At 40.2% G+C, this 27,765-nt stretch overlaps 3 protein-coding genes across 4 annotated transcripts in view; 2 read left to right on the forward strand and 1 right to left on the reverse strand.

The window, feature by feature from the left end:
• The window catches only part of LOC136263087 (uncharacterized), a 26,721-nt gene extending 14,340 nt beyond the window's left edge, over positions 1-12,381 (forward strand). The window contains exons 8-14 of one of the 2 annotated variants that reach the window (XM_066057563.1): positions 231-1,323; positions 4,764-4,828; positions 5,595-5,777; positions 9,028-9,123; positions 10,716-10,943; positions 12,135-12,216; positions 12,264-12,381. In XM_066057563.1, the coding sequence (XP_065913635.1) occupies positions 231-1,323; positions 4,764-4,828; positions 5,595-5,777; positions 9,028-9,123; positions 10,716-10,943; positions 12,135-12,216; positions 12,264-12,325 (1,809 nt within the window). In that variant the 3' untranslated portion in view covers positions 12,326-12,381. The remainder of the gene's footprint in view (positions 1-230; positions 1,324-4,763; positions 4,829-5,594; positions 5,778-9,027; positions 9,124-10,715; positions 10,944-12,134; positions 12,217-12,263) is intronic. The other variant, XM_066057564.1, reaches the window with a different exon arrangement.
• Positions 12,267-24,580, reverse strand: LOC136263092 (MTOR-associated protein MEAK7-like). Its single transcript, XM_066057571.1, has 5 exons — positions 24,412-24,580; positions 17,374-18,214; positions 17,066-17,184; positions 13,994-14,170; positions 12,267-12,516 (listed from the first exon to the last, which is right to left on the reverse strand). The coding sequence occupies exons 1-5, from the start codon at positions 24,553-24,555 to the stop codon at positions 12,397-12,399; spliced, it is 1,401 nt and encodes a 466-aa protein (XP_065913643.1). The 5' UTR covers positions 24,556-24,580; the 3' UTR covers positions 12,267-12,396.
• LOC136263098 (inositol monophosphatase 1-like) lies at positions 24,559-26,778 on the forward strand. The gene is made up of 8 exons (XM_066057583.1): positions 24,559-24,721; positions 24,768-24,901; positions 25,234-25,338; positions 25,383-25,428; positions 25,472-25,580; positions 25,631-25,739; positions 25,787-25,938; positions 26,522-26,778. Exons 1-8 carry the CDS (start codon positions 24,665-24,667, stop codon positions 26,626-26,628), a joined length of 819 nt encoding a protein of 272 aa, XP_065913655.1. The 5' UTR covers positions 24,559-24,664; the 3' UTR covers positions 26,629-26,778.
• The last annotated feature ends 987 nt before the right edge of the window (positions 26,779-27,765 follow it).

Raw genomic sequence — 27,765 nt, forward strand, 5'->3', positions numbered from 1 at the left:
GGAGTATATTAGAAAACAAGGTGGAGTATATTAGATTTATTACCCACCCAAAACAGCCTAAATAGAGTCTAAGCGAAGATAATGCTATGAGTTTCTCCCTAGTTATCAAAATGGATTTCAGCAACCCTTAATACTACGTACCTACAGGCCCATCACAACTCTGTAGTGTTGATAAGAGTAATTACATGTTGTATAGGAGTAACATAATGTATTGGTCCCATTATTATCAGGGAACTGAGGAACAGCTGCAGCCAGTCAAGGATGAGGATGGTAGCAGCCATGTTGAAGAAGATCAAGATGACACCATCACTGAGGAGGTCACCACTCCTACTATGTCATGTGATGATAACATGACTGATGTAGAAGTGGCTGAGGAGCCTCTACCTGATGACAAGACTATCATTGAGCATGAGGAGGTTGCTAAGGAAGGGAATATGATTGATAAAGATGACGAGGGGCCAAAGGACAAGCCCCCTACTCCAGATTACACTGTTGCTAGTAAGGCTACTGACAAGGTTGTTATGAAGCCAGTTATTAGCATGGTTAAGCTACCAACAGACAAGATAATTACCTTGCCGGCACAGAAGCCACAGACGCTAGTGAAGTCAATCACCAAACCTTACCAAGCTCCTGAGCTACAGAAACTAACTACTCCATTTACGATAGCTACTAGCTCTTTCAAAACTGGAGGCATTGATAACAAGCTACCAAAGTCTGGTATTATCACTAAGTCACTATTTCTGCCATCACCAACTAAAGGAAACACAAATAACAGTCTCTCTGCCTCAACTAAACCACAGAACTCTCGCAACTCTCCAGTGAGGTCATCATCCCTTGTTCGTACCACCAGCATTGTCCTGCCCAAACCTGTTACCACGGTAGCAGCATCATCAGGTAATACCAAACTTACCATCCCCACAGTAACCACCAAGACATTTTCAACTCTGAAAACAACTAGCAATGGTAACCATAGCAACTTGACTAAATCATCAACATTTTCTGTTGCTAAGCCATTCCAGTCTAATGGAACATCCAAGGTGTTGTCAACGGTAACCACACCTCGTACCCTCACAGCTCCAATGGTCAGTAAGACACTTGTGGTTAGTAGCTCTACAATGAAGGCTAGCAACTCCCTAGCAATGGGTAAACAAGATGTGAAGATACTACCTCAGAAAGTGACCACCCCTCATGTTCTGACCGCATCAGCAGCTGCTCCCTTAACAACTGTCATGGCAACAAATACAGCAAACAATAAACCAACCAATCCATCTAACACGTCCAAACATGAACCAACAACAACAACAACAGGACCTTCTAGTAAAGGTGTGTTACTAGTATTAGAGTAGTCCATTGGTCCTGAATGACTTGTTAAGTGTTTTAGTGGAGTAGTTGAATGAAGCTCTAAATGAATTTCAATTATTAGCAATTGAGGTTCAGGTAACCATAATACGTCACATTACTAGCCTTGTGTGTTACATGTCAAATACTGTACTGTGTTTATCCTCCATACTAGCCTTGTGTGTTACATGTCAAATACTATACTGTGTTTATCCTCCATACTAGCCTTGTGTGTTACATGTCAAATACTGTACTGTGTTTATCCTCCATACTAGCCTTGTGTGTTACATGTCAAATACTATACTGTGTTTATCCTCCATACTAGCCTTGTGTGTTACATGTCAAATACTGTACTGTGTTTATCCTCCATACTAGCCTTGTGTGTTACATGTCAAATACTGTACTGTGTTTATCCTCCATACTAACCTTGTGTGTTACATGTCAAATACTGTACTGTGTTTATCCTCCATACTAACCTTGTGTGTTACATGTCAAATACTGTACTGTGTTTATCCTCCATACTAGCCTTGTGTGTTACATGTCAAATACTGTACTGTGTTTATCCTCCATACTAACCTTGTGTGTTACATGTCAAATACTATACTGTGTTTATCCTCCATACTAGCCTTGTATGTTACATGTCAAATACTATACTGTGTTTATCCTCCATACTAACCTTGTGTGTTACATGTCAAATACTGTACTGTGTTTATCCTCCATACTAGCCTTGTGTGTTACATGTCAAATACTATACTGTGTTTATCCTCCATACTAACCTTGTGTGTTACATGTCAAATACTATACTGTGTTTATCCTCCATGCTAGCCTTGTATGTTACATGTCAAATACTGTACTGTCTTTACCCTCCATACGATGCAGTGGGAGCACTAACAATTTTTACTAGAGGTTCTGATTTGAAGATAATAGAATTGTTGCAGGGACTCTAGGGGGGTAAATTATAAGACTTCAAAACTACTCTAATAGAGCAGTCACACTAATACAACAGTCATATATGATAAACTGCTGAAATAGCCACTTCAGAGCATCACCATAGAGTGTATGCCCCATGCCCCTCTAGATTGGTATATGCCTGTCACACTAGTTACGCCTGTCACACTAGCTATGCCTGTCACACTAGCTATGCCTGTCACACTAGCTATGCCTGTCACACTAGCTATGCCTGTCACACTAGCTATGCCTGTCACACTAGCTATTCCTGTCACACTAGCTATGCCTGTCACACTAGCTATTCCTGTCACACTAGCTATGCCTGTCACACTAGCTATGCCTGTCACACTAGCTATTCCTGTCACACTAGTTATGCCTGTCACACTAGGTATGCCTGTCACACTAGGTATGCCTGTCACACTAGCTATGCCTGTCACACTAGTTATGCCTGTCACACTAGCTATGCCTGTCACACTAGCTATTCCTGTCACACTAGCTATGCCTGTCACACTAGCTATTCCTGTCACACTAGCTATGCCTGTCACACTAGCTATGCCTGTCACACTAGCTATTCCTGTCACACTAGTTATGCCTGTCACACTAGGTATGCCTGTCACACTAGGTATGCCTGTCACACTAGCTATGCCTGTCACACTAGTTATGCCTGTCACACTAGCTATGCCTGTCACACTAGCTATGCCTGTCACACTAGCTATTCCTGTCACACTAGTTATGCCTGTCACACTAGCTATGCCTGTCACACTAGCTATGCCTGTCACACTAGGTATGCCTGTCACACTAGCTATGCCTGTCACACTAGCTATGCCTGTCACACTAGCTATGCCTGTCACACTAGCTATGCCTGTCACACTAGCTATTCCTGTCACACTAGCTATGCCTGTCACACTAGCTATTCCTGTCACACTAGCTATGCCTGTCACACTAGCTATGCCTGTCACACTAGGTATGCCTGTCACACTAGCTATTCCTGTCACACTAGCTATGCCTGTCACACTAGCTATGCCTGTCACACTAGCTATTCCTGTCACACTAGCTATGCCTGTCACACTAGTTATGCCTGTCACACTAGCTATTCCTGTCACACTAGTTATGCCTGTCACACTAGCTATTCCTGTCACACTAGCTATTCCTGTCACACTAGCTATGCCTGTCACACTAGCTATTCCTGTCACACTAGTTATGCCTGTCACACTAGCTATGCCTGTCACACTAGCTATGCCTGTCACACTAGCTATTCCTGTCACACTAGCTATGCCTGTCACACTAGTTATGCCTGTCACACAAGCTATTCCTGTCACACTAGTTATGCCTGTCACACTAGCTATGCCTGTCACACTAGTTATGCCTGTCACACTAGTTATGCCTGTCACACTAGCTATGCCTGTCACACTAGCTATGCCTGTCACACTAGCTATGCCTGTCACACTAGCTATTCCTGTCACACTAGCTATGCCTGTCACACTAGCTATGCCTGTCACACTAGCTATGCCTGTCACACTAGGTATGCCTGTCACACTAGCTATGCCTGTCACACTAGCTATGCCTGTCACACTAGCTATTCCTGTCACACTAGTTATGCCTGTCACACTAGGTATGCCTGTCACACTAGCTATGCCTGTCACACTAGCTATGCCTGTCACACTAGCTATTCCTGTCACACTAGTTATGCCTGTCACACTAGTTATGCCTGTCACACAAGCTATTCCTGTCACACTAGTTATGCCTGTCACACTAGCTATGCCTGTCACACTAGTTATGCCTGTCACACTAGTTATGCCTGTCACACTAGCTATGCCTGTCACACTAGCTATGCCTGTCACACTAGCTATGCCTGTCACACTAGCTATGCCTGTCACACTAGGTATGCCTGTCACACTAGCTATGCCTGTCACACTAGCTATTCCTGTCACACTAGCTATGCCTGTCACACTAGCTATGCCTGTCACACTAGCTATTCCTGTCACACTAGCTATGCCTGTCACACTAGCTATTCCTGTCACACTAGTTATGCCTGTCACACTAGCTATTCCTGTCACACTAGCTATTCCTGTCACACTAGTTATGCCTGTCACACTAGCTATGCCTGTCACACTAGCTATTCCTGTCACACTAGCTATGCCTGTCACACTAGCTATGCCATCCTTTGTACAGGTACATAATATAACACAATGTAGCTAGGCCTTGGAATCATAAAGGTCTGAACTAGAGTCCCCATATTAGTCCTGAAGCTGCCTAAAATTTGAAGATAGAAGTCAGTTGTATTTTAACCATATAAGTTCAATATCCTTGCACACTTGAGTTTCAAAATGGGGGAGGAGGGAGATCTCCTCTGAAATTAACACCATGGTGGGTGTAACATTCCCACCTTAACAGAAGTGTACACAAACAGATAACTGTATAAACACTGATGTTATGTGACATTACATCATATTACATCATTCTATGTCACACTACAGGTGTAACAACAACCATCACAGCACCAACTACTACTACTACTGTAGTTACTAACAAATCCTCACCAGTGAGTATGTGTACCACCTCCTTGTGTGTAGTGTAGTCAGCACCATAGATATAATAATACTTACTGGGATTGGAAATGGATTTTTATTTATTTTTTTATTAATGCTTTACAGCACAAGTGCTGTAGGACACGTGGTCCTACAGCCTGCTCAAAGACTTTAGCTACACAAGGTGTGTTTGAAAAGGTGGATGTTGAACATATTATAATTTTATATAGAAGCCATACAGTGGAGGTAAATCCCTCCATGTTTTGCCTTCTACTTGTGGGTGTGGCTCTGCTTTGTACTGTGCAGTAACTGCAGCAGAACTTTTGTGAAAGTATTACATTACTGGAGTATAGAAATAGTGTCACTGCTCAGTGTTGAAACTGGAGTTGTGTTGACTGTGTCACCTGTAACTAAGTGTATAGCACACTCCTAGATAACTAGCAAAGTTTTTAAGTTAGGACATTTTCAGGATATTACAAGTTGTAGAAGTGTTTTCTGTGTTAGTTACAGCAAACTATCACTTTTTGGTCTGTTTTAATAGTAACTCTTATTCCTTTCTTGTGCTTCAATTATTGATACAACACTATACTGCAATGATACTGGCAAACCATATTCTACAGTACAATGAAGTGTAACATTACATTAGGGATACCTGTAACTAAAACTTCCATTTCCAATCCCAGTAAGTGTTATAATATCTGTGACTAACTCTCTACCTGTTCAGTGTAGCAAGTCTCATTGATTGTTGTGTGTCATTGTTTCATCTACTCTCTCTGGTAGTCGACGACCAAGAAGAAGCCATCTCACGAGGTGATCAAATCTAAAGTGTTGGATCAGAGGAGGAGGAGGGGCCGTCATGGTGATGATGAGGTGTGGAGACGTCCTGAGGGCATGTCTTCCTTCCTGTTATCAACTGGTGACCACAGTAACCATGACAACAGTGTAACCAGTACAGACCCCAGGGTAGGTACCATATAGCATGTACGATATAGAAACCAGTGTACACTTTTGTTATGACTGGTGAACCCGCCCATACCACATCAAAAGAGAGTGCCAGAGGCAATGTTTTCAACTGAACGTGTGCCCCAAATATCAATTACTGACTCAACAATGAAGTGGCCATTACACTTTGCTATCAGCTATGTTCAGCTCATTTCACAGTGTTACAAATGAAGAAGAAGCACCTCTGCAATCAATCCAGTCACGACGGAAAATACGGACAATTCCTGTTTACAAACACAGGGAAGCCATCACACTACCGCGACATGATCAACACCTTGGGCTGTCAGTAAAAGAAATGGGACACAAAGGAGGACAAAGGTAAGTCCATGATGTGTGTTCCTGTCAGGCTATCAAACAGTGAAAAAATCAAGCCTGTAGCCTTAGTCGTTTTCGAGTTATGTTTGTCTGAAGGAATCATCAGTCAGTTAGTCAGTCAGTAAAAAATTCCGATTTTTAAAAAAACAATTACGGCCATCTATTGGAAACATTCGTACTGAAGGCACTTTTGGGCTTGGTTATACCTAACCAATACTGTTAAGGTGTCAGGATGGTATTGTGAAGCTGATTTTTGGGTGATATTTAAACCTCCTAATATACCGTACTACTATACTGTATGATATTGTGATTGTTGCATGAAATAATTAATAATTATTTACGAACTTGTAGTCAATTTACAACTCATTTCTGAACAGAATTTGATGCTGTACTTGTCTCTTATGTCTGTAAAGTGTGCAGTAGCATATGAGCTGCTATTGTTGTTTAAATTTATTCTGATCATTTCAATTATCCACCAGTTCAAGTAATATATTTTTGTCTGTTCTTACCAGTGATGGGGTAACGTGTTACATAATATAACGAGTTACATATTACAATTCATGAGTCTTGAGTAATATAACACGTTACTTTTCAAAATACAGTGATATAACTTGAGAGCTACTTATGAAAACTATTAACTCATTACTAGTAATGAATTATTATTATGTAACGAGTAGCCAGAAGTGAAAATTAACCTTACCACAATGTAACGAGTAATACTACAAGTAACAATGAACAAGGAACACATTATAACATGTGCTTACTGCTATCTGTTATACTATTAATCACCTTAACCCATTAACCTTATATGGTGCTGTATGTAGTGACTGATGTGCATCACATGACTACTCCTAGTTAATGCACACTGTGAAAACATACATGTGGTTTATATGCTTAAATGTGTTAACTTTAACTTAGTTACCTTAATAGACAGGGTTCTGTCCACACTGGTCAGCAGTGGTTCAAAGCGACCAGTACCTTTGAAAACCAACCAGTACCCTCTGAAAACCGACCAGTACAATTCTTACATATACGGTACTGCCCAAGAGCAATGTCGCACTCGCTCGCACATGCAACTTTGCTCGAGATTTTTAAAAATTGCTAATTAAGGGGCGTGGCAACTGTTTCGCTCGTGATTCTTGTGAATGAAACAGCTGTCACGTTGTATCACAAGCGAAACAGTTGCCACGCCCCTTAATTAGCGATTTTTAAAATCTCGAGCAAAGTTGCACTTGGGCAGTACCGTACAAGTTTAAGGAATAATTAAGTTTGATTAGGGATCATAGAAAAAAAAGTAGGGAAACAAGGGAGGTCGCCTACACCTGCAGATATACTAGTGGACATTTAATCCCTAATTCAGTCTATACCCAAGAATTAGGGATTAATTGTCCACTAGTATATCTGCAGGTGTAAGTGACCTCCCTTGTTTCCCTACCTTTTTTTTCTATGATCCCTAATCAAACTTAAAATTTCTAATTTTTCCTTAAACTTGTTTGTTAACTTTTTTTGTAACATTATTATGACTGGTGAACCCACGCATACCACATCAAAAGAAAGGATGGCACCAGAATTAATGTTTTCGTCTGAACGCGCCCCAGCTATCAAAAACTGCTTTGGAAGTGTAGTGGCCGTTACACTTCGCTTTCAGCTATGTTCAGCCTGTTACACAGCGCTACAGATGAAAAACAGTAAAAGAAATGCCTCTTGCAACAATCCAGTCACCACAAAATACAACGATTCGTGTGCCCCCAACTATCAATTACTGCCTCGTAAGTGCAGCAGCCATTACACTTCGCTTTCAGCTGTGTTCAGCCCATTACACAGTGTTACAAATGAAGAACAGTGTTAGAATCATCTCTGCAATCAGTCCAGTTACCACGGAAAATATAGACGATTCCCGTTTACAAATGTATTGTAGGGGAAGCCATGCATCGCACTACCACGAATCGACATCTTGAGCTGTCAGCTAAAAGAAATGGGACACAAAGGAGGACAAAGGTAAGTCCATGATATGTGCATTGTACGTACTGCGGTATGCCAAAATGTCTCAGGACGAAGCGACATTGAACAATGAAAAAATCATTCCCATATCCTTAGCACCGTTATTGAGTTACGCCCTGAAGGCAGGCAGGCAGGCAGGCAGTTAGTCAGTAGAAAATTCCTTTAAATAAACTTTTTTTTTAAATTTTGTAACAATTTATTGGAAGCTTTTAGGATCATACTGAAGGTACTTTTGGGCTTGGTTATACCTAACCAATGCTGCCAAGGTGCCAGGATGGAGTTGTGTAGCTGGTTTTTGGGTGAATTTTTTGGCTAGGAAGACCCAAATCTCCATGATCCCTAATATACAATACTACCATACTGTATGATTACTGATAGACATGCAGTATACCCTAATATAACACACAGCATATCAGTTAATGTTAACTTTAGGCCACCACTCAGGAATTTCTGGGCAGAACCTGATAGAAAAGTAACTTAGCAATAACTTAACAATTGTAGCTAAATTACATTTTACTAATATTACCAAGTGATATGTAACCATAATCATTGTTAATATGTGATATATTACTTTCATAAAGTAACTTCCCCAGCTGGTTATTACTTCTAACATGATCATGACTTACAAGTCATGATCATGACTTACACATGATCATGACTTACACATGATCATGACTTACACATGATCATGACTTACAAGTCATGATCAAGACTTAGCTTACAGTCATGATCATTACTTCTCAGCCATGTATTGGTTCATCTTGATATCAGTGTTAATACTTGTAACTACATTACATGTGTGGAGTGACATGACTTTTATTCCAACTACATTTAACTACACCACTGCAGTATAATGATGTTATTTGACTGCCATCCATTGTGTCCCCTCTTACAGAACGTGGTTCCATCCATCCCTCCAGAGTTGTACTTGTTATTCAGACAACAACAAGAAGAGAGGAACGACCTTGTAGTACGCCATTGTGTAGAACTGGTTAGTACAGTTGACTAACTAGTCAAACCTGTTCTTTATTGTAACAATGTTAATAGTGTACCAGAAGGTTATAATGACCTTGTAGTACGCCATTGTGTAGAACTGGTTAGTACAGTTGACTAACTAGTCAAACCTGTTCTTTATTGTAACAATGTTAATAGTGTACCAGAAGGTTATAATGATCTTGTAGTATGCCATTGTGTAGAACTGGTTAGTACAGTTGACTAACTAGTCAAACCTGTTCTTTATTGTAACAATGTTAATAGTGTACCAGAAGGTTATAATGATCTTGTAGTACGCCATTGTGTAGAACTGGTTAGTACGGCTGACTAACTAGTCAAACCTGTTCTTTATTGTAACAATGTTAATAGTGAACCAGAAGGTTATAATGATCTTGTAGTACGCCATTGTGTAGAACTGGTTAGTACAGTTGACTAACTAGTCAAACCTGTTCTTTATTGTAACAATGTTAATAGTGAACCAGAAGGTTATAGTGACCTTGTAGTACGCCATTGTGTTAGTACAGCTGACTAACTAGTCAAACCTGTTCTTTATTGTAACAATGTTAATAGCGTACCAGAAGGTTATAATGATCTTGTAGTATGCCATTGTGTAGAACTGTTGAGTGTGGTTAAAGAGATTTTCTATTGAACAATCTAGTCTGATCACTGATGTGGCTACCAATACTAGTTTACTATAGTAGTGACAATGGCCAACACTTGGTTGTTATTGTGAGCCATGTTAAGGGACCACCAGGTTGTTAAGGGACTACTGGGTTGTTAAGGGACTACTAGGTTGTTAAGGGACCACTGGGTTGTTAAGGGACCACTGGGTTGTTAAGGGACCACTGGGTTGTTAAGGGACCACTGGGTTGTTAAGGGACCACTGGGTTGTTAAGGGACCACTGGGTTGTTAAGGGACCACTGGGTTGTTAAGGGACCACTGGGTTGTTAAGGGACCACTGGGTTGTTAAGGGACCACTGGGTTGTTAAGGGACCACTGGGTTGTTAAGGGACCACTGGGTTGTTAAGGGACCACTGGGTTGTTAAGGGACCACTGGGTTGTTAAGGGACTACTGGGTGGGTTGTCACAATATTGTTAAAATAGTGGAGCATTGCTGTACATTATAATCTCCTTAATTGCTCTTTTATAGGTGTTTCCCCCAGGTGGGCTTGGTAGGAGTATAGTTAGGCGGCTATAATATGTATGGAAAGCCCCTCACCTTATTGGATATCATTAGTATCACTGTTAGCTAAGGCCTGTCAACTTGATTGGTTGTTTCACTGGCCCATCAACCAAAATTATGATGAGTGAAAATTTAAGCTGAACAAAAGCTGCCCTCACGAGTATTATTCCAATACCGTTTAGTAGTGTCACAGCTCGAAAACACTATACCTTCAAAATAAACTGCCATTTTGTTGAGACCACACCCTTTTCTTTTGTTTTTGCACATGCCGGCTTACCAACCATACTCTCTCAAGATTTTCGTCTGTGAAACAACTAATTAAATCAAAGTGACCTAACATTGTTGATGATCCAGTAGTGAATGTGAACTAGCTTGGGAGATTAATCGTATTTTCTTATTCCTACAGGAGAGACTTCAGCTGTCTTTAGAACAAAACCTTATAAGACAATATCAGCGTCACTGTGGTCAGGGTAATCCCCCAAACATGTGTGATGCTCTGGTGGAGCAAATGTTACCATATTGGTACACCTCTGGGAGATCACATGATCCAACTAGTAGATCACATGATCCAATTATGAAAGAGGATATTGATACTGTTGTCAAGGAAACCTGGAAGAAGTTCTATAACCTCAAGGTACTGAATTTGACATGTCAAAGCTAAATATAGACTAGCTTCTTTCCTGTCATCTTGTGATCTCAAAGAAATGTTGAACTACTTCAACATTGACACCTCCTAATATTCCAAATGGTTATAATACCAGTGTGTCCCAGAAACCACAATACTGCTTTCCTAACTGCTAACTCTCAACCCACTTTGTCCAGAAAACTGGATAAATACGCATGCCTTGCACAAAGTATTGTAACTTTTGAAATGTCCATCCTATGGCTACGCAATTTACATCATTCTACATGTGATGTAACAAGGATGAACTAGGGTTTTATCTTAACACTAAAGGGTAATACCAAAATTATCCATACACACTATAGCTACTTCAATGTTTGGTAATAAAACATGTAAACCCTTTATGTACCTTTAATAACTCAATGGTGGTTGCTCCTATCACCTTGCAACAAGCTCCATCGGCTTTACCATTTCTATCAGGCCGTATATGGCTCACATGAGTAAACCCACAATCGAAATTAGAAACACTGCAAACATATAGCTACACTCTTAAGATGTTAACACAACACTCAATACTTTAACCCTGATTAGTACTGAAACATGGGGCATTGTTATTAGCATCTCAGAAGTGAGCAATGCTATTGGGCCGAAATACACACACATATATTTTCGACAGTTTCGTGGAGTAGCTACCGTGTAAGGGGAACCTCCAGGATGTAGCTATGAAACTGACTTAGTGGATAAATTACATTTGACCCAAATTATCTATGGTTATAGCCTTACAAACGAACATTTCACGAATAAGCAAGCCTATAGAGTTACGAAACAGTTAAATAAACAATGTTTCTGGTAATGTTACAGCAGTATCGCAATAGTAAGCTGTAATTATCATATGATTTTTGATCACGAGTATCGAACTATCAATATTATCGCTAAACACTAATTTTAATTGGCTATTTCTGTTGAACCGTTACCGAGGCACGAAGGTGTAAAATTTTCTTTGGTTCCTGTAAAATACACACTTGTCTATCATGTACCTAAACACATTCCTTGGCCATACAACACACTGTCATGTATCCTGTTGATAATATAGACATTGTTTGTGCTGTACAGTGTGACTGAATTTGATTTTATCATTTTAGCCTCTTGTAGTTTCTATGGCAACTGATACGATCAATGTTAACATATTTCATCCATTCACAGGTGTCTGTGGTGCAGAGACACAGATGTGAAGCAGAAGCCTTACAAGCAACTCAACGAGTAATGTGGAGTGGTCAGTTGCTAGGTAACAGTGACATATCATGTGATCTCATGTATTGCCCATTATTACAGGTATACAAAGAGGAGCATCATATAGAAACATCCCATCAACACATATACCATTAGTACAGTAACATTTATGTAATTGTATTACATCATATGATGTCACTATTACAAGTTGTTTATAATACACCACACAATATAGTTAGCCATCGTCATCATCAGGAGGAGGTTCCCTTATTGCTGCACTGTGTTGGGTCTTACCTGCCATCTCTAGTAGAGCTTTAGCCTCAGGATCTTTATCCAGGATACTCTTATTAGTGCCCTACAATAGGAAACAACATTGTGAGGAGTAGAACTTCACTAGTTCAGTAGTTTATAATCCTTTGTGTGTGTGTCTAAGCATGTACAATAACAGTGAACCAAGTACACACACACATATTTACCATATATGGTGTTACTAATAATATTTACACTACCATAATTATTATATTAAGTGACCTGTCTCAGCCAAAACTTTCCTAAGTTTAACCACCATCTGCTCATTTAGAGTTTAACCTATACACCATCTGCTCATTTAGAGTTTAAATATCGTTTTCAGTAGCCCAACAGTGCGTGTTAGGTGATATTTTAGTCTCCATGCAATTGACTACAGCAGCTCTTCTTTGCAGGAGAAATATTACATACAATATAGGCTACAAAAAGCAATACACAAACTACAACTACTTAGGCAAAAAACAGTAAATACAAAATAGTAATCACAAAACATTTATAAAGAAGCCTTGTAATGATATACCCACGCTATCCCACCAATGGGATCCCTTGTGTCTGAAATAACGGTAAGATAGTACTGACATGGACCCTGGTATAGTAATGGTCTTGAGTACCGAATAGCTAGGTGGATACATCTAGTTGTTAGTGATGAAATATGACAGAATTGGACAAGATTGTAATGGTAGCCACTGCAAATGTTGATAATACTGTGAAAGATGGTCATGTGACAATTTAAATATGAACAGTGGAGGCTGTAACATGTTGTGTGAGAGAAGGATCCCACACCGGTGAGGGTGTTAGAGAAGGACCCCACACCGGTGAGGGTGTGAGAGAAGGACCCCACACCGGTGAGGGTGTGAGAGAAGGACCCCACACCGGTGAGGGTGTGAGAGAAGGACCCCACACCGGTGAGGGTGTGAGAGAAGGACCCCACACCGGTGAGGGTGTGAGAGAAGGACCCCACACCGGTGAGGGTGTGAGAGAAGGACCCCACACCGGTGAGGGTGTGAGAGAAGGACCCCACACCGGTGAGGGTGTGAGAGAAGGACCCCACACTGGTGAGGGTGTGAGAGAAGGACCCCACACCGGTGAAGGTGTGAAAGGACAAGTAAGCCAGTTAATAGTTTAAGTAATTGAGTGTTTAAATTTCACTTGTTTATGATAATGGATAATGGTAGACATCAACAAGATTGTCATCATTAAAATGGCTTCATACTTGTATACAAATGACTACAGGGTAATACCTGCTATGTCATGGTAAGCCAACTCCCAACTGTGTAGACAATGTGAACGGAAGTTATGACTGCAAATTTAAGCGCCTGTATCCCTGTAGTTTACTTCCAGTATAGTCAGTTCTTCGTCTTGTCTAGTGCTATAATTTCAAACCTATTCACCATAATAAACTGACAAGCTGAAACATTGTTAACCAATTCGTTGGACAGTGTAGATGATGTGCTGAGACTATAAGACATTTTATTGTGTGAACTAGGTGGGTTGTTGCTGAGATGGTCACATATAAAGTTACTCACCTCTGGCAGTTTGGGAGTACCTACCCCCCACACTTCAACACTATCGATGACAAAGTCTTCACTTGATGATAACATGGGACTGGAGTATGTGGTACACTTTGGTTTAGCCTTGCTGTGCCCCACACCAAATTCTGCTGACAGCCATAGTCCAAAATAGTCCAGCTGTCCTCCAGCACCCTGTATGACCATATTAGGAAAATGACAACAGGTAACTATGATGTCTTATCAACATGTAATCATACAACACATCTTGTTAGTTACTTAGTTAGTAACAAGATAGATTGTGTGGCTCATTACAGACTGTACAATACACACATCTACTAGTAGTGTCCCTTATCAGTAAGACTTGTCATCAATACTCTGATAAGAGATGAATACTCTGATAAGAGGATAGGAAGACTGAAGAGGCCAATATATCAAGACTCACCCAACACACAATATCTATACACAGTTTTATACTCAGCTGGATTCAGCCCTAGCCAAGTCAAGTGACTTTATTGATGTTGACACTGTTCAGTAAAAGCCTAACTGGGTTATTAGGAATCTCAACTGACCCAATTTTATAAAGATGGTCCAGGGATATCCCCTACTTCATTGTCCACCACTCAGGTAAGGTGGTCAGGATGAGGTCACTAAACTGTATTGTATGTTCTACTAGAATATTAGTTAATCTCAGCTAACACTACAGAGGATCTCAGTTAACACTACGGAGGATCTCAGTTAACACTACGGAGGAACTCAGTTAACACTACGGAGGAACTCAGTTAACACTACGGAGGAACTCAGTTAACACTACGGAGGATCTCAGTTAACACTACGGAGGATCTCAGTTAACACTACGGAGGATCTCAGTTAACACTACGGAGGATCTCAGTTAACACTACGGAGGATCTCAGTTAACACTACGGAGGATCTCAGTTAACACTACGGAGGATCTCAGTTAACACTACGGAGGATCTCAGTTAACACTACGGAGGAACTCAGTTAACACTACGGAGGAACTCAGTTAACACTACGGAGGAACTCAGTTAACACTACGGAGGAACTCAGTTAACACTACGGAGGAACTCAGTTAACACTACGGAGGAACTCAGTTAACACTACGGAGGATCTCACCTAACACTACGGAGGATCCATATTTAACACTACGGAGGATCCATATTTAACACTACGGAGGAACTCAGTTAACACTACGGAGGAACTCAGTTAACACTATGGAGGATCTCACCTAACACTACGGAGGATCCATATTTAACACTACGGAGGATCCATATTTAACACTACAGAGGATCTCAGCTAACACTACGGAGGATCCATATTTAGCACTACGGAGGATCTCAATTAACACTACAGAGGATCTCAACTAACACTACAGAGGATCTCAGCTAACACTACAGAGGATCTCAGTTAACACTACGGAGGATCTCAGTTAACACTACGGAGGATCTCAGTTAACACTACGGAGGATCTCAGTTAACACTACGGAGGAACTCAGTTAACACTACGGAGGATCTCACCTAACACTACGGAGGATCCATATTTAACACTACGGAGGATCCATATTTAACACTACGGAGGATCCATATTTAACACTACGGAGGATCCATATTTAACACTACGGAGGATCCATATTTAACACTACGGAGGAACTCAGTTAACACTACATTTTAACTCTATTAGTATGTAAACTCATGTACTGATAAAATACTCTAATAGAGCAGTCACTATTACTGTTGGAAGTACATCTTGTTGTATTATTTGAGACTACAGTAGGACCTTGATTATCCAAATCCTAAATTATAAGAACAGTAACAATGACTGTTCTATTAGAGTATTTCGTGATTAGGTGATCGTTCTATGATTATGGTTAAGAATACTGAAAAGTACAGTTATACTGATATATTCAGGGAGGTTACAACAAATCACAAAACAAGATTAAATTATAATTTATCTAAAAACACTTTCAGAGATTGAGATTCTATAGTGTCTATAGTGTTGTTCTATTAGAGTAGTTGAACAGAACTCTGTATATAAATGAATGGGCTTAATTTATCTGAACTAATCCACTTATCTAAACACTTTTGTGATTTAACTGGCTCACAGGTGGCTCAGGTAATGGAGGTCCTACTGTACAATAGTCCTACAAACAAATCCAACTTGCAGGGCTCAACCCAGAATATTAAGCTGGGGGGCAAAGTAAGTTGCTTCGTATTCTAGAGGTCTGGGGGCATGCTCCCCCAGGAAAATTTTTTGAAATTTAGGTGTAAATTTACTAAATTTTGGTGAAATTTTACTGTGATGTCATTGAATATTGACCATTTGATTATACAACTTTGAGACCAATTAAACCTTTCCATTTCTCAAGGCTTTAGGTATAAACCTAGGAGGGACAATAGCTAACCCAGGGGGGGCCTGTGCCCCCCCCCCCCCCCCCCCCCCCAGATTAACCTCTGATTTGTATCAGTTGGATTATACTTTTATGGCTAATAGTCCAGTCCAACTTCCCTTTGTAATAGTGTTGCACCGATATGGGATTTTGCCGATATTCCGATAACCGATATTGGATAATATTTTCAAGCCGATAAAGGTAGCCGATCCGATATAGCACAGCATGTCCATCTTGTAGCAATTTTTACTAGAACTTTGACTATGAAGGGTCAATTTAACTTGTTTATAGCAGCAGTATTGCTATAACGACAGCTGACAGTACAATGAAGCAGTAATAACAACGTTTTAATGCAGGAATATGCAACTCAATACATTTGTAAACATGACGAGCATGTATTTCTAAATACATACATGATATCTGTATCTGCTGCTTTTTTCATCATGGCGCCGATCCGATACCGATATACAAAAAACACAGCCGATACATGGTTTTTCCGATAACCGATCCGATTATCGGTGCAACACTACTTTGTAATAGACAGCTTGAACCAAAAATAGCTCAGAAATTAAACATGTCAGCTACTACCTCAAATTACTAGGGAAATACAAAATATCTACAAATTAAACCATTCCACCTGGTTTATGGTAACAATACAAGTTGATAGTTGCTATGACAACACTTACCATTCCATTGGGTAGGGTCTGAGCATTCTGTTGTAAGTACAAGTAGTTATTATTATAGCCTGAGGGGTAGTATACCTCAAGGTGAGGTTGTAGGGTGAACAGGAAACAATCAGAATTGCCTGAGGGGGAATAAGACATGTACCAGCTACTAACAACATGGACCACACAAAGTTAACAACATGTTTATGACTCCCTACAATTGACTATGTAACTAGAAGGTGTGTCCATGGTCAATATAACACTTATCATGTCAGTGTTCTCAGGTAGGGGACTACAAGCATGTTACAATTGTGGACTGGAATACTCACCAAAAAATTGGGGTCCAATTTTCCAACTGTCAGCAGCGTATACTCCAAACACACACCCTCCCGTATCCTTGACAACCAATAGGGTAGGCCCCTTGTTAACAGCTCTACTACACATACTAGAGAAACTCTCACCATGTCCAGCACTGGAGAATAACGGATATAACTTGCCCCTCGTTATGGCTGGAATAAAACTGTTTAGTGCCAGTATTGTACTCCTATCTAATAACGAGGAGGAAAACTTATCATTTGGACCATTTGTAATTGGAGGAAGTTTTAGTGGGAAGAGAAACCTTTCAGTGTTCAGTTCCTCATCTTCTTCAGTTGTCATGGAAACTCCTAACACTTTTCTAACATCATCAACAATCGTCTCACCTCCTAGCAACAGGACTATAACTAGGGTATCAAACAGTCTTAACAACAAGTCATAGTTACTAAACCATCGTTCCATCATGTCACTACTAAACACCACGTCACCACTTGGTAGAGAGGATAGCAAGTGTTCCACTAAGATTTTAACACCTTCCTCCTCATAACACCATTCTGTAGCCTCAGGGAATAATTTAAAACACATGTCACTATTTGTTAACAAGTGTAGTATTGCTGACAAGGCAGTTTGAGTACTGTTACCATTGACAACACCATCCCCAGAATATCGGCACAAGTTATAGAAGAAGGACACCTTCTGACTGGTGGACCCCTTCAAGATGTTACTGGAGGTTTGGATGAAGATAGTAAATGTTAACTGATCACTGGGAGTGGAGCCCTTTGTGTCAGGAGTACAAAATGACTTGAACAATCCATTAGTAAATGATGTTGGTAAACCAAGCTTTGAGAAATAGCTCTGAAATACAAAAAGATGAAAGAAATACAACGTGCAGGGATCAAATGTCAGTTAATATAGTGTCACAGTTAATATAGTGTCACAGTTAATATAGTGTCACAGTTAATATAGTGTCACAGTTAATATAGTGTCACAGTTAAAGGACTAATGTAAAAGAGTTACACTAGTTAGAACACAAATCTCGTGAAACTTTTATGTTTTCAAGGTCTTACATCGTAAAACTAAAAGTGATTATCACTTTCACTGAATAACCGATTAATCAATCAGAGATTTCTAAACTTCAATAACCAGGTGATCAATATTAATAACCGATAATCAGCTCCCAATTATTCACTCGAATACACACTAACATTTGAGTAACCTTTGAGTGTGGAACATACCAATCACTGAAATTCAGTGACTGGGTCTTGATATGATGTATTTGTTATGTATCAATAGTCACCCACTTCACAATAAGCTCATGTGATCCATATAGAGATATTTACTGTCATGGCCTAAATGGTGGAATTTAATTGTACCAATTAACCAATTATCGTCAATCATTTACGAACTTCCAAATATAGAAATTTGACTGTCTATCTTTATCTTTCAAGACATATTTCAGTTTCCCTTGGTAATCTCACAATTAATAATTCTGGATTTCTGTAAAATATCTGTAAAAATTGGAAACTCCATTCAGTCTTCCAGTGCTTGAAATAAGCAGACAAAAATGCTAGGAAATAGCACCTAACTAAACTATTTTTGATCAGACATTTGTAAAACTTGTTCAGACATTGAATACTTTTACCATGAAAAATTATTATATTAAATCTGATATGCATTTGTCTGAGTAAATTTTATACCAATTTTGGTTGGACATGATGTCCGACCAAAATAGAACATGTTCGGACAAACACCAATTTTGGTCAGAAAATGTCAGATGTCTGACCATTATTTCAAGCACTGGTCTTCAAAATGTACAAGTTTTCAGGCAAAAGTCAGAAATAATTTCAGAGGTGACCTACAAAATTTCAGGTTGTGGTCTCACTGGTGGTTGTGTACACAGTTTGCTTCTAATAACTAATACAAATATCATTCTAGCCCGACATAGTAACTACTTGATATTGTCACTGTAGTCATGTGATGTTATGAATGTCACGCCAGTACAGTGACACTGACATGATCAACTTGACTTAACGATAAATCACAATGTTAGTACACACTGTTTGCCACTTTCTCTTAACCTGCTTCGTTCAGGAAATTTTCTAAGTCACTTAGAATGAGCCAACATCAGTTTCTACACTATTTAGAGATGTGTACTTAGCCACATATTACAATTATAATTAATTACAATTGTCTACTTATAACTTTAGTTTCTATTCTATTTGTGTTATCAAAGTTGTGGGGAGTAGATCAGGATTGTCATCATGGACATAGAAAATGTGAATTATTAGGATCAAAATTGAGTAGAAAATGGTTAAACGTGAAATATTTCAGCTGTTGTTTGATGATGTCCATCGACTGATTGAGATTAATAATTGGTAGGGTGTTCCATAGGCGAGGAATTCTATTGAAATAAGAATCTAATCCAAAACAGCCAAGCTGTAAAAAAAGAGTGCGGCCCCCAAAAACCCCAGGGTAAGAAAAGATGTGAAATCCAAGGTGGTGGCCAAGAAACGGCTGAGATGGTAGGTTAATGGCAAAATTTTTAATTACGACAATTCAGGTGAATTTGTGTTGCCTCCTCCAAGTTTCACTAGGATTCGGCACCAAATTCACTTGAATTTTCGTAATTAAAATTTTTGCCATTAACCTACCATTTCTTGGCCGCCACCTTTGATTTCACATCTTTTTTCATCCTGGCCTCTTTGGGTTTTAACTTGTTGTTTTTTTTATTCTTCTTTACTGCAGGAATTGTGGAACAAAAGAAGCAATTGTGTGTATAGCTTTTTGTCAGATTAAATATTTGTATAAATAAAATGAAGGATTATCACATAAGTAATAAGGTGACTTCTTACAAAACTGAACTGAAACTGAAACTCTCATTGTTTGTAGCTGATCTCTCTACAGGGTGACTTGTTTCTAGCTGAACTCTCTACTGGGTGACTTATTCCTAACTGGTCTCTCTACATGGTGATTTGTTTGCAGCTGATCTGTGTAGTGTGTGGTGTGTGTGTGTGTGTGTGTGTGTGTGTGTGTGTGGGGGGGGGGGGGGGGGGGGAGGGTTAGTCTTTTTCAAGGCTATGTTTATCGGCGCCTCCACGTGGTGACCCTGGGCAGTGCTTGCTTTTTACAGTAAGCACTGGCTAGAGCCAATATCAAATTTGGGTTTTAGTGCACCGAGTTCGGGACATCATCTGATGATGTTACTTGGTTCATACCAATCTCGTGCCCCTGCTAAGGTTTTGCAAGCCTAACAGGGGGACCACCTCAAGTCTGCACTTAGAGCACAAGCAGCTGTTTTCACAGCTAGTACCTGGAATGTTCGCTCAATGGTGGATGTTACTGGTCCCACTGAGCCAAAGACCTGTCAAAGACCTGGTGGGAAGATCAAAAGATTGACTTAAGGGGGCAAGCAACTATGTCCTATGGCTTCTGTGAATAAAATTATGTGTTTTATATGAAGCTGTAAAACCAACACAGATACTGTTCTCCACCTGATGAATAACACATGTTGTAGTTGAGACATTGAACTTCTGTTTAGTGCAAATCTGAGTGAAATCCTCTGAAGTATGTACAAATTATGGCATGGTTACAAAACACTGTAATTTTAGCACTAAAATTGACTCTCCTCTTACAGCTAATTGTGAAACTCCCCAAAAATTCTTGCAGTGGCTTGTAGTAATGTTATCTTTAAAAAGTATGGAAACTGATTTTAGGAATGACTACTATGGCCTTCAAAAGAGGAAAAAACTGTTTTTCACAGATAATTTAAAGAGTTCAATAGCTCAATTGATAAAATACTTCAAAAAATTACTTCCATACTTTTGTTACAAACATACTCAGGTAGCAGATGACAAAGTTTAAGAAGCATAGAATTAAAGCTGTGAGACTAGTAGATCCAAAATTTGTAGAATTCTCATTCTTTAGGTCTAAAATACTAAACTGAGTCTTAAAGTCAGTACTTCTAACTGGAGATGGTGATTTTTAATTACCACAAACACATCTGATGCAAAAGGGGATGGAAAGCAAGTACAGATCAATGAAAACGATTTTGTATGTGAAGCCATAGGAATTAGTAGTGTGTCCCCTTAATTGTCCATGAACAGGCTAGATATAATGTTTCAGTAGGGGCACTGCAAGAGACAAAGTGGTTTGGAACTGAAGTTTATAGGGTTGCGGGTAGTGTGGTGTTAACAGCAGGAAGGCCTGCCCCTGCAGAAGGAGATGTAGTTAGGAGAGGTGAAGGAGTGGCACTTGTACTCAGAGGGTTTAGCTATCACTGCTTGGAAAAGGGGTGGAAACCGGTGGACAGCATGGAGCTCACAATGTGTTTCTGCGTATCTGGACTTTTCTGGCACTACTGGTGGATTGCACATAATATCTTGCTATGCTCTAACAAGGGCAGCACAGCCGGAGGAAAGAAAAAGAACATTTCTTTCAACAATTGGATTCTGTGCTGTCAACAGTGCCTATGAGGGAGAGCTACATCCTCCTTGGTGACTTCAATGTCTGTGTTGGATGTAGGTCTGGTCACAATGATGTGTGGGTGATGTTCGTGGTCTCCATGGGTATGGAATAGACAATAATGTGTGGGTGATGTTCGTGGTCCCCATGGGTATGGAATAGACAATGATGTGTGGGTGATGTTCGTGGTCCCCATGGGTATAGAATAGACAATAATGTGTGGGTGATGTTCGTGGTCCCCATGGGTATGGAATAGACAATAATGCTGGGAGGGAATTGCTATCATTTTTGTCCCAACTGTGTGCAACACCTGGTATGAGAAGAAAAATATTTATAAACAGACTTGGCAACATCCCAAGTCCAAACAATGGAGCTGCATTGATTATGTTGTGATGAGACAGGGAGACAGGAGGTTTTATTTGGATGTAGTTGTGAGAAGAGGAGCCTTATGTAACACTGATCACCATCTTGTGTGCACGGATTAGGCTACAGAAGAGACAGCTTCCAGCAACTTGCAGATTTAATGTAACAAAGTTTGCTGATAATGAAACTGATAGTGAGGGAAGAACAATAAAGGATCGGTATCTACAAGGTGTGTTGGAGCACATGTAGCAGGATTTGTGAACATGCTTACAGACCTTGTGCATGCAGTTTGGAAGGAGCAGAAGGTACCGCAGGAGTGGGGAAATGCTATCCTTATCCCCATTCCTAAGAAAGAAAATCTACATCTTTGTGATAACTGGAGGGGTATAGCCTTACTTGATGTAGTGGGAAAGTTAGTGGGAAGAATTGTGCAAGATTGTTTGCAGAAACTTGCTGAGGTGGAATTGCCAGAGTCTCAGTGTGGGTTCCGGCGAGGTCGTGGCTGTACTGACATGATGTTTATGGTATGTCAATTATCTGAAAAAGCTTTTGAACATAATATCAAACAGTTTTTTTATTTTTGTGGACCTCCGGAAAGCTTATGATTCAGTTCCACGTGAGGCTCTTTGGATTGCTTTACAGAAGTTAGGTGTACCAGAGGCAATGATTGATTTAGTGAAATCCTTCCATAGTGGCATGAGGGCCACGGTCAGAGTGGATGGAACACTGCTTAATGATTTTGATGTTTCTAATGATCTCAGGCAGAGCTGTACGATGGCTCCAACCCTGTTTAACTTTTATGCCAGCATTGTTTCAGAGAGATGGCTTCATAAGGTGGAAGAATCGGAAGGTGTGGGTACGCTTCTGTTGCACAGGTTTGACCAGAAGTTATTTCGTAGGGCTACTAGGAATGCTCAGGAAGTACAGTTGTACAAGGGAGAGTTTGCTGATGATGTGGTGTTGTTGGTGTGCTCAAGGCAGGCTGCAGTTGTTGCTACCCAAGCTTATGTTGATGTTGCTAGCTCACTTAGACTGACAGTGAGTTTTAGCAAAACCAAGTTCTTGGTGACTGAGTGTGATATGATGGAAGAAGACAGGATGCCACTTGTGATAGATGGCAACAATATTGAATGTGTTAGTGAGCTCCTTTACCTTGGCTCATTGATTGCTGACAGTGGAAGGCTGGATGTTGAGGTTGAGAAGAGGATTGCAAGTGCTTCAAAGGCTTTTGGAGCACTTCAACATGCTGTTTTTATAACTCCCATCTATCCACTGTGACGAAGAGACATGTGTATGGAGCTTGTGTATTGTCTGTTCTGCTTTATGGTAGTGAGTGCTGGGTACCACTTAAGAAACATCTAAATAAGTTAAATTGTTTCCATCACAGATGTCTTAAAAACTGATTTAAAAATTTCCAGCACGAAGTAATGGGAGGAACGTATTACATCTACAATGGTGAGAGAGCAGTGGGGTGATATGGAAACCATGGACACCAAGCTGGAACACTGGCGCCTGGAGTGGCTTGGGAATTTGTCTAGAATGCCAGACTTTCGCTTTCCAAAGATTTATCTCTTTGGATGGTTGTCTCATTCCCGTCCATTTTGTGGACCAAGGAAAGCGGTGGAGAGATCTTGCAAAGTGATTTGAAGAATGTGAGGATAAGTGATGGTTATTGGTATTGTCATTCTCAGGAGAGGGAAAAGTGGAGATCTATTTGTAGCCATAGTATGGAGCTGCCCAATCAACCAGTAAAGAACATAGTATGCCATGTGTGTAGTAGGAGCTTCTGAAGAGAATGTGACAAAGTACGTCATAAATGTACTGTGGAGAGGTCTAAACCAATCCAGGAGTAGTGTCAACTTTGTGATCGATGATTCAGGAGTAGGGGAGGTTTGGCAGTGCACAGATGTGGGGGATGAATCAGCAATAAATGGACCAACAGTCAACCCACAGGTGCCAATAGTATGTGGAGTTTGTGGAAGACAGTTCAGGAGATCTGGAGATTTAAAGCGTCATAAATGCAATGAACCCCAGTCTGATGTGGTGCAGTGTCCAACTTGTCAACGTTGGTTCAAGAACACTAGGTGTGACATCTTAGTTTTTGCCCCTTCAATCAATTGAAGGGAGACGTGACCCGCACGGGTAGTCTACAACAGGACAGGTGTGTGTGTGTGTGTGCGTGCGTGCGTGCGTGCGTATTAAACATTCGTACATTAGTTATGGTTCACCTGAAATTGTTGACAAGTAAAATTGTTCGCCTCACTGCTCCCCGCGATATTTCTAAACAACTTTTGTAACGTTTCCCGCTCCGCCTGGCTCAGCGAGCTACCGTACTTAGCCAACTGTGAATTACGACTCTCTCCGCCACCCATAATCGAAAACTACTGGATTTATAGATTTCAGGATTTCAATAATTACATCGTACAAAATCTGCTTAGGCCGAGGCTTAGGCTCTGCTCGAGGGCTCTACTACACGAAACCATGGACTTACAAGATGTCTACGATTCCGCCATTGAAGTGGCGAGGATTGCTGGAAAGGTGACGTTACCTTTTAACTACAACTAATCATTCACATGAGGTACAGATGGCGTATGAGGCGTTCCATCGCGATAAAGTGGTCGAGACGAAAGAGTCCTCGTGTGATCTCGTGACGGAGACTGATAAACAAGTAGAGAATTACATCATATCAACCCTCAAGGGGAAATATCCCACCCACAAGTAAACAACGGTAGCTAAGGGGGTAGGGTGGAACGATAGCAAATATTACTGCTAACTACACACTGCACCTGAAGTTGTGCAGCCCCAGTTGCCTGAAGTCTCTTCTGCAGTCATGATTGCTCCTTTTTCTGTAGCCATAGTTACTAGTTGTTACAGCCAAAATTCGTACTAGTAGTCAACAGTTGCTAGTGTAACTGCAGTCACCTCCACAGCTACGATCATTTCTGCAGGCATGATATTGCTGTAATTGTTACTGTTATGGCAGGAACTGCAGCCATAGTAACAGTAGCTGCAGAAACTACTGTGATAATATTATAATATATACATTACAGGTTTATTGGAGAGGAGTCAGTGGCCAGTGGTGATAAGTGTCATTTAACAGATGACCCAACCTGGATCATTGATCCCATTGATGGTACTACTAACTTTGTCCACCGGTAAGGAATGGGCTAGTGTACATGTTAACATGTCCCTCTGGTAGTTATCCATTTGTGGGGGTCTCCATTGCTCACTACATCAACAAAAAAGTGAGCAAGATGAACAGTCTATGATATAGGTACTGTTGTGTAGGCTGCAGTTGGTGTAGTGTACAATTTAGTTCTGGACCAAATGTTTGCTGCTAAAAAGGGTGGAGGAGCTACAATGAATGGTAAACCAATATCAGTGTCCCTGTGTAAAGGTGTGTACAAGTGTTGCTATTTGAAGTGACAAGTCAGTTTACTGTTGCAGACTTGAAGTCTTCAGTGATCATAGTGGAGTTTGGCTCCACTCGTGATCCTGAACAATTGAGGAAGAAGGTAGAGACGATGTACAACTTGGCAGTAAATCATGCTCACGGGTCAGTAGACTGTGTCTTTTGTTCTGTTAACATGAGGGGTGGTGTAGGTTACGCAGTGTGGGATCTGCAGCCCTTGACATGTGCAATGTGGCCTGTGGCAGTAGTGAAGCTTATGTGGAGTACGGGGTACATTGTTGGGATATTGCTGCTGGAGCAGTGATAGTGGAAGAGGCTGGAGGTGTGGTGTTCTCCCCTCAGGGTAAGTTATGACACTACAGGGGGTGGTCACTTGTCATGAGGTGTGTGATCATGTGACCAAATAATATGGTGACCGAAATCACACAAAGTATACGTTGAAGGCTTATGTATTAATTCATGTATTGTGTTGTGGTGGCTGAAAGAAGGTTTGTGAGGGTCCTGGGACACACATGGATACACTACCAATTTATGTGTCGTAATTGATACTGAACCTGAGGTGTTAATAATTAGTGCTGAAACAATTATTGAGATATTCGACTATTAAATGTGACTATTTGGTCGACATGACTTTGTTTGATTTGGTAACACACTATCTGTTAGCACTTCAGTAAGCTAGATGAAGCCAACCATATTCTTACTGAAGCTCTGAGGATTACTACCCAACAAAGATTTCAGTGCTTATTCATGCTTAAAGAATAATCAACTAATCGGTCACTTCCATAACAACTATTCAAATAGTGAAAATTGCTATTCACTGTTAACAATAACTCATTTAACACTTCTTTGAAATTACAAGACATAAGACTAACCTCCTCAGAATTATTGCTGTTACTATGGTGATGTATTCTAATATATTACTGCAGGTGGACCATTCAACATCATGAAGAGAGGAGTGTTAGCAGCTTCATCATCAGAATTAGCCATGCAAATTACACCTCATGTTAAACATATTGATCTACAAAGTGATTAGAATTTGTTTTATTTTACATTCCTCATGGAGCAAATAAATATTTAATTTTATTGTAGTAAATCTTAACACATGGCAAGGAACTGAAAGTCATGTGATCCATGTATGTTTAACCTGGCAAATTAAAGCTACCATGATTATATGTTAATGTCACAGATGATATTCAACCAGTCAATATTATCATACAGTACGATGGTACTGTATAGTAGGGACCACCAAGGTTTGGGTGTGGCCCATAAGAAATATCACCCAAAAACCAGCCTCACTTTTCCCAGACGACGTAGCAGTATTGGTTAGGTAAAGTCAAGCCTTCAGATAGACTCAAAACATTGTCAACAAGTTGCTACGGAATTTTTAAAAATAATCTAACTGACTGATGCCTTCAGACTGCCATAACTCGATAACGGCTAAGGCTATGGGCTTGATTTTTTCACCTTCAATGTTGCTTCGGCCCGAGATGTGCTTTTTCAGTATATACAATACATTCTTCATGGACTTACCTGTGTCCTCCTTTGTGTCCCATTCATCTTTGCTGACAGCAAAAAGTGTCAGTTTGGTGGTAGCATGTGATGGCTTCCATTCATAACGGAAATTGTCTGTATTTTTCATAGTGGTTACTTTGATTATAGAGATGCTTTTCAAACAGTTCTTGATTCGTACTGCTACGTAACGGGTTGAACATAACTGACAAGGTTACTTTGATTATAGAGATGCTTTTCAAACAGTTCTTGATTCGTACTGCTACGTAACGGGTTGAACATAACTGACAACGAAGCATAATGGATACTTCACTTCTCAGATGATAATTGATATAACTGGGAGGGTGGCGCCATTTCTTTCTTTTGATGCAGTATGCGTGGGTTCACCAGTCATAATAATTATTTACAAAAAAAAGTTAACAGACAAGTACACAGGAGTTTTCAACTAGCATAGCACATCGATAAAAAGTACTGAAACAAGCTGGAGTAGTGCACGATACTAAATCACAGTAAAACAATAAGAAGTGTTATATCCCTACTGTGCATTTCTTTGTGTACTTGTATTTATTTAAGCTGCCTCCTGCCCTATACCTGTGTAACTTGTTACCAGTAGCAGGATCACTATGATGTACTGGTGTAGCTAGTAGTGTTGTAAGGATGT

This window comes from Dysidea avara, chromosome 8, assembly GCF_963678975.1.
Source record: "Dysidea avara chromosome 8, odDysAvar1.4, whole genome shotgun sequence".
Lineage (NCBI taxonomy): Eukaryota > Metazoa > Porifera > Demospongiae > Dictyoceratida > Dysideidae > Dysidea > Dysidea avara.

Bases quoted from the DNA above. Each gene is read 5' to 3' on its own strand.
- LOC136263092 (XM_066057571.1), bottom strand. From the start codon at position 24,555: ATGGGTGGCGGAGAGAGTCGTAATTCACAGTTGGCTAAGTACGGTAGC. The intron at 18,215-24,411 runs GTGAACCATAAC...TTTGTATTTCAG, and splicing joins TTACTTGTCAACAATTTCAG to AGCTATTTCTCAAAGCTTGG. The intron at 12,517-13,993 runs GTGAGTAACTTT...TTCCTATTGTAG, and splicing joins GTACTCCCAAACTGCCAGAG to GGCACTAATAAGAGTATCCT.
- LOC136263098 (XM_066057583.1), top strand. From the start codon at position 24,665: ATGGACTTACAAGATGTCTACGATTCCGCCATTGAAGTGGCGAGGATT. The intron at 24,722-24,767 runs GTGACGTTACCT...CATGAGGTACAG, and splicing joins TGGCGAGGATTGCTGGAAAG to ATGGCGTATGAGGCGTTCCA. The intron at 25,939-26,521 runs GTAAGTTATGAC...ATATTACTGCAG, and splicing joins TGTGGTGTTCTCCCCTCAGG to GTGGACCATTCAACATCATG.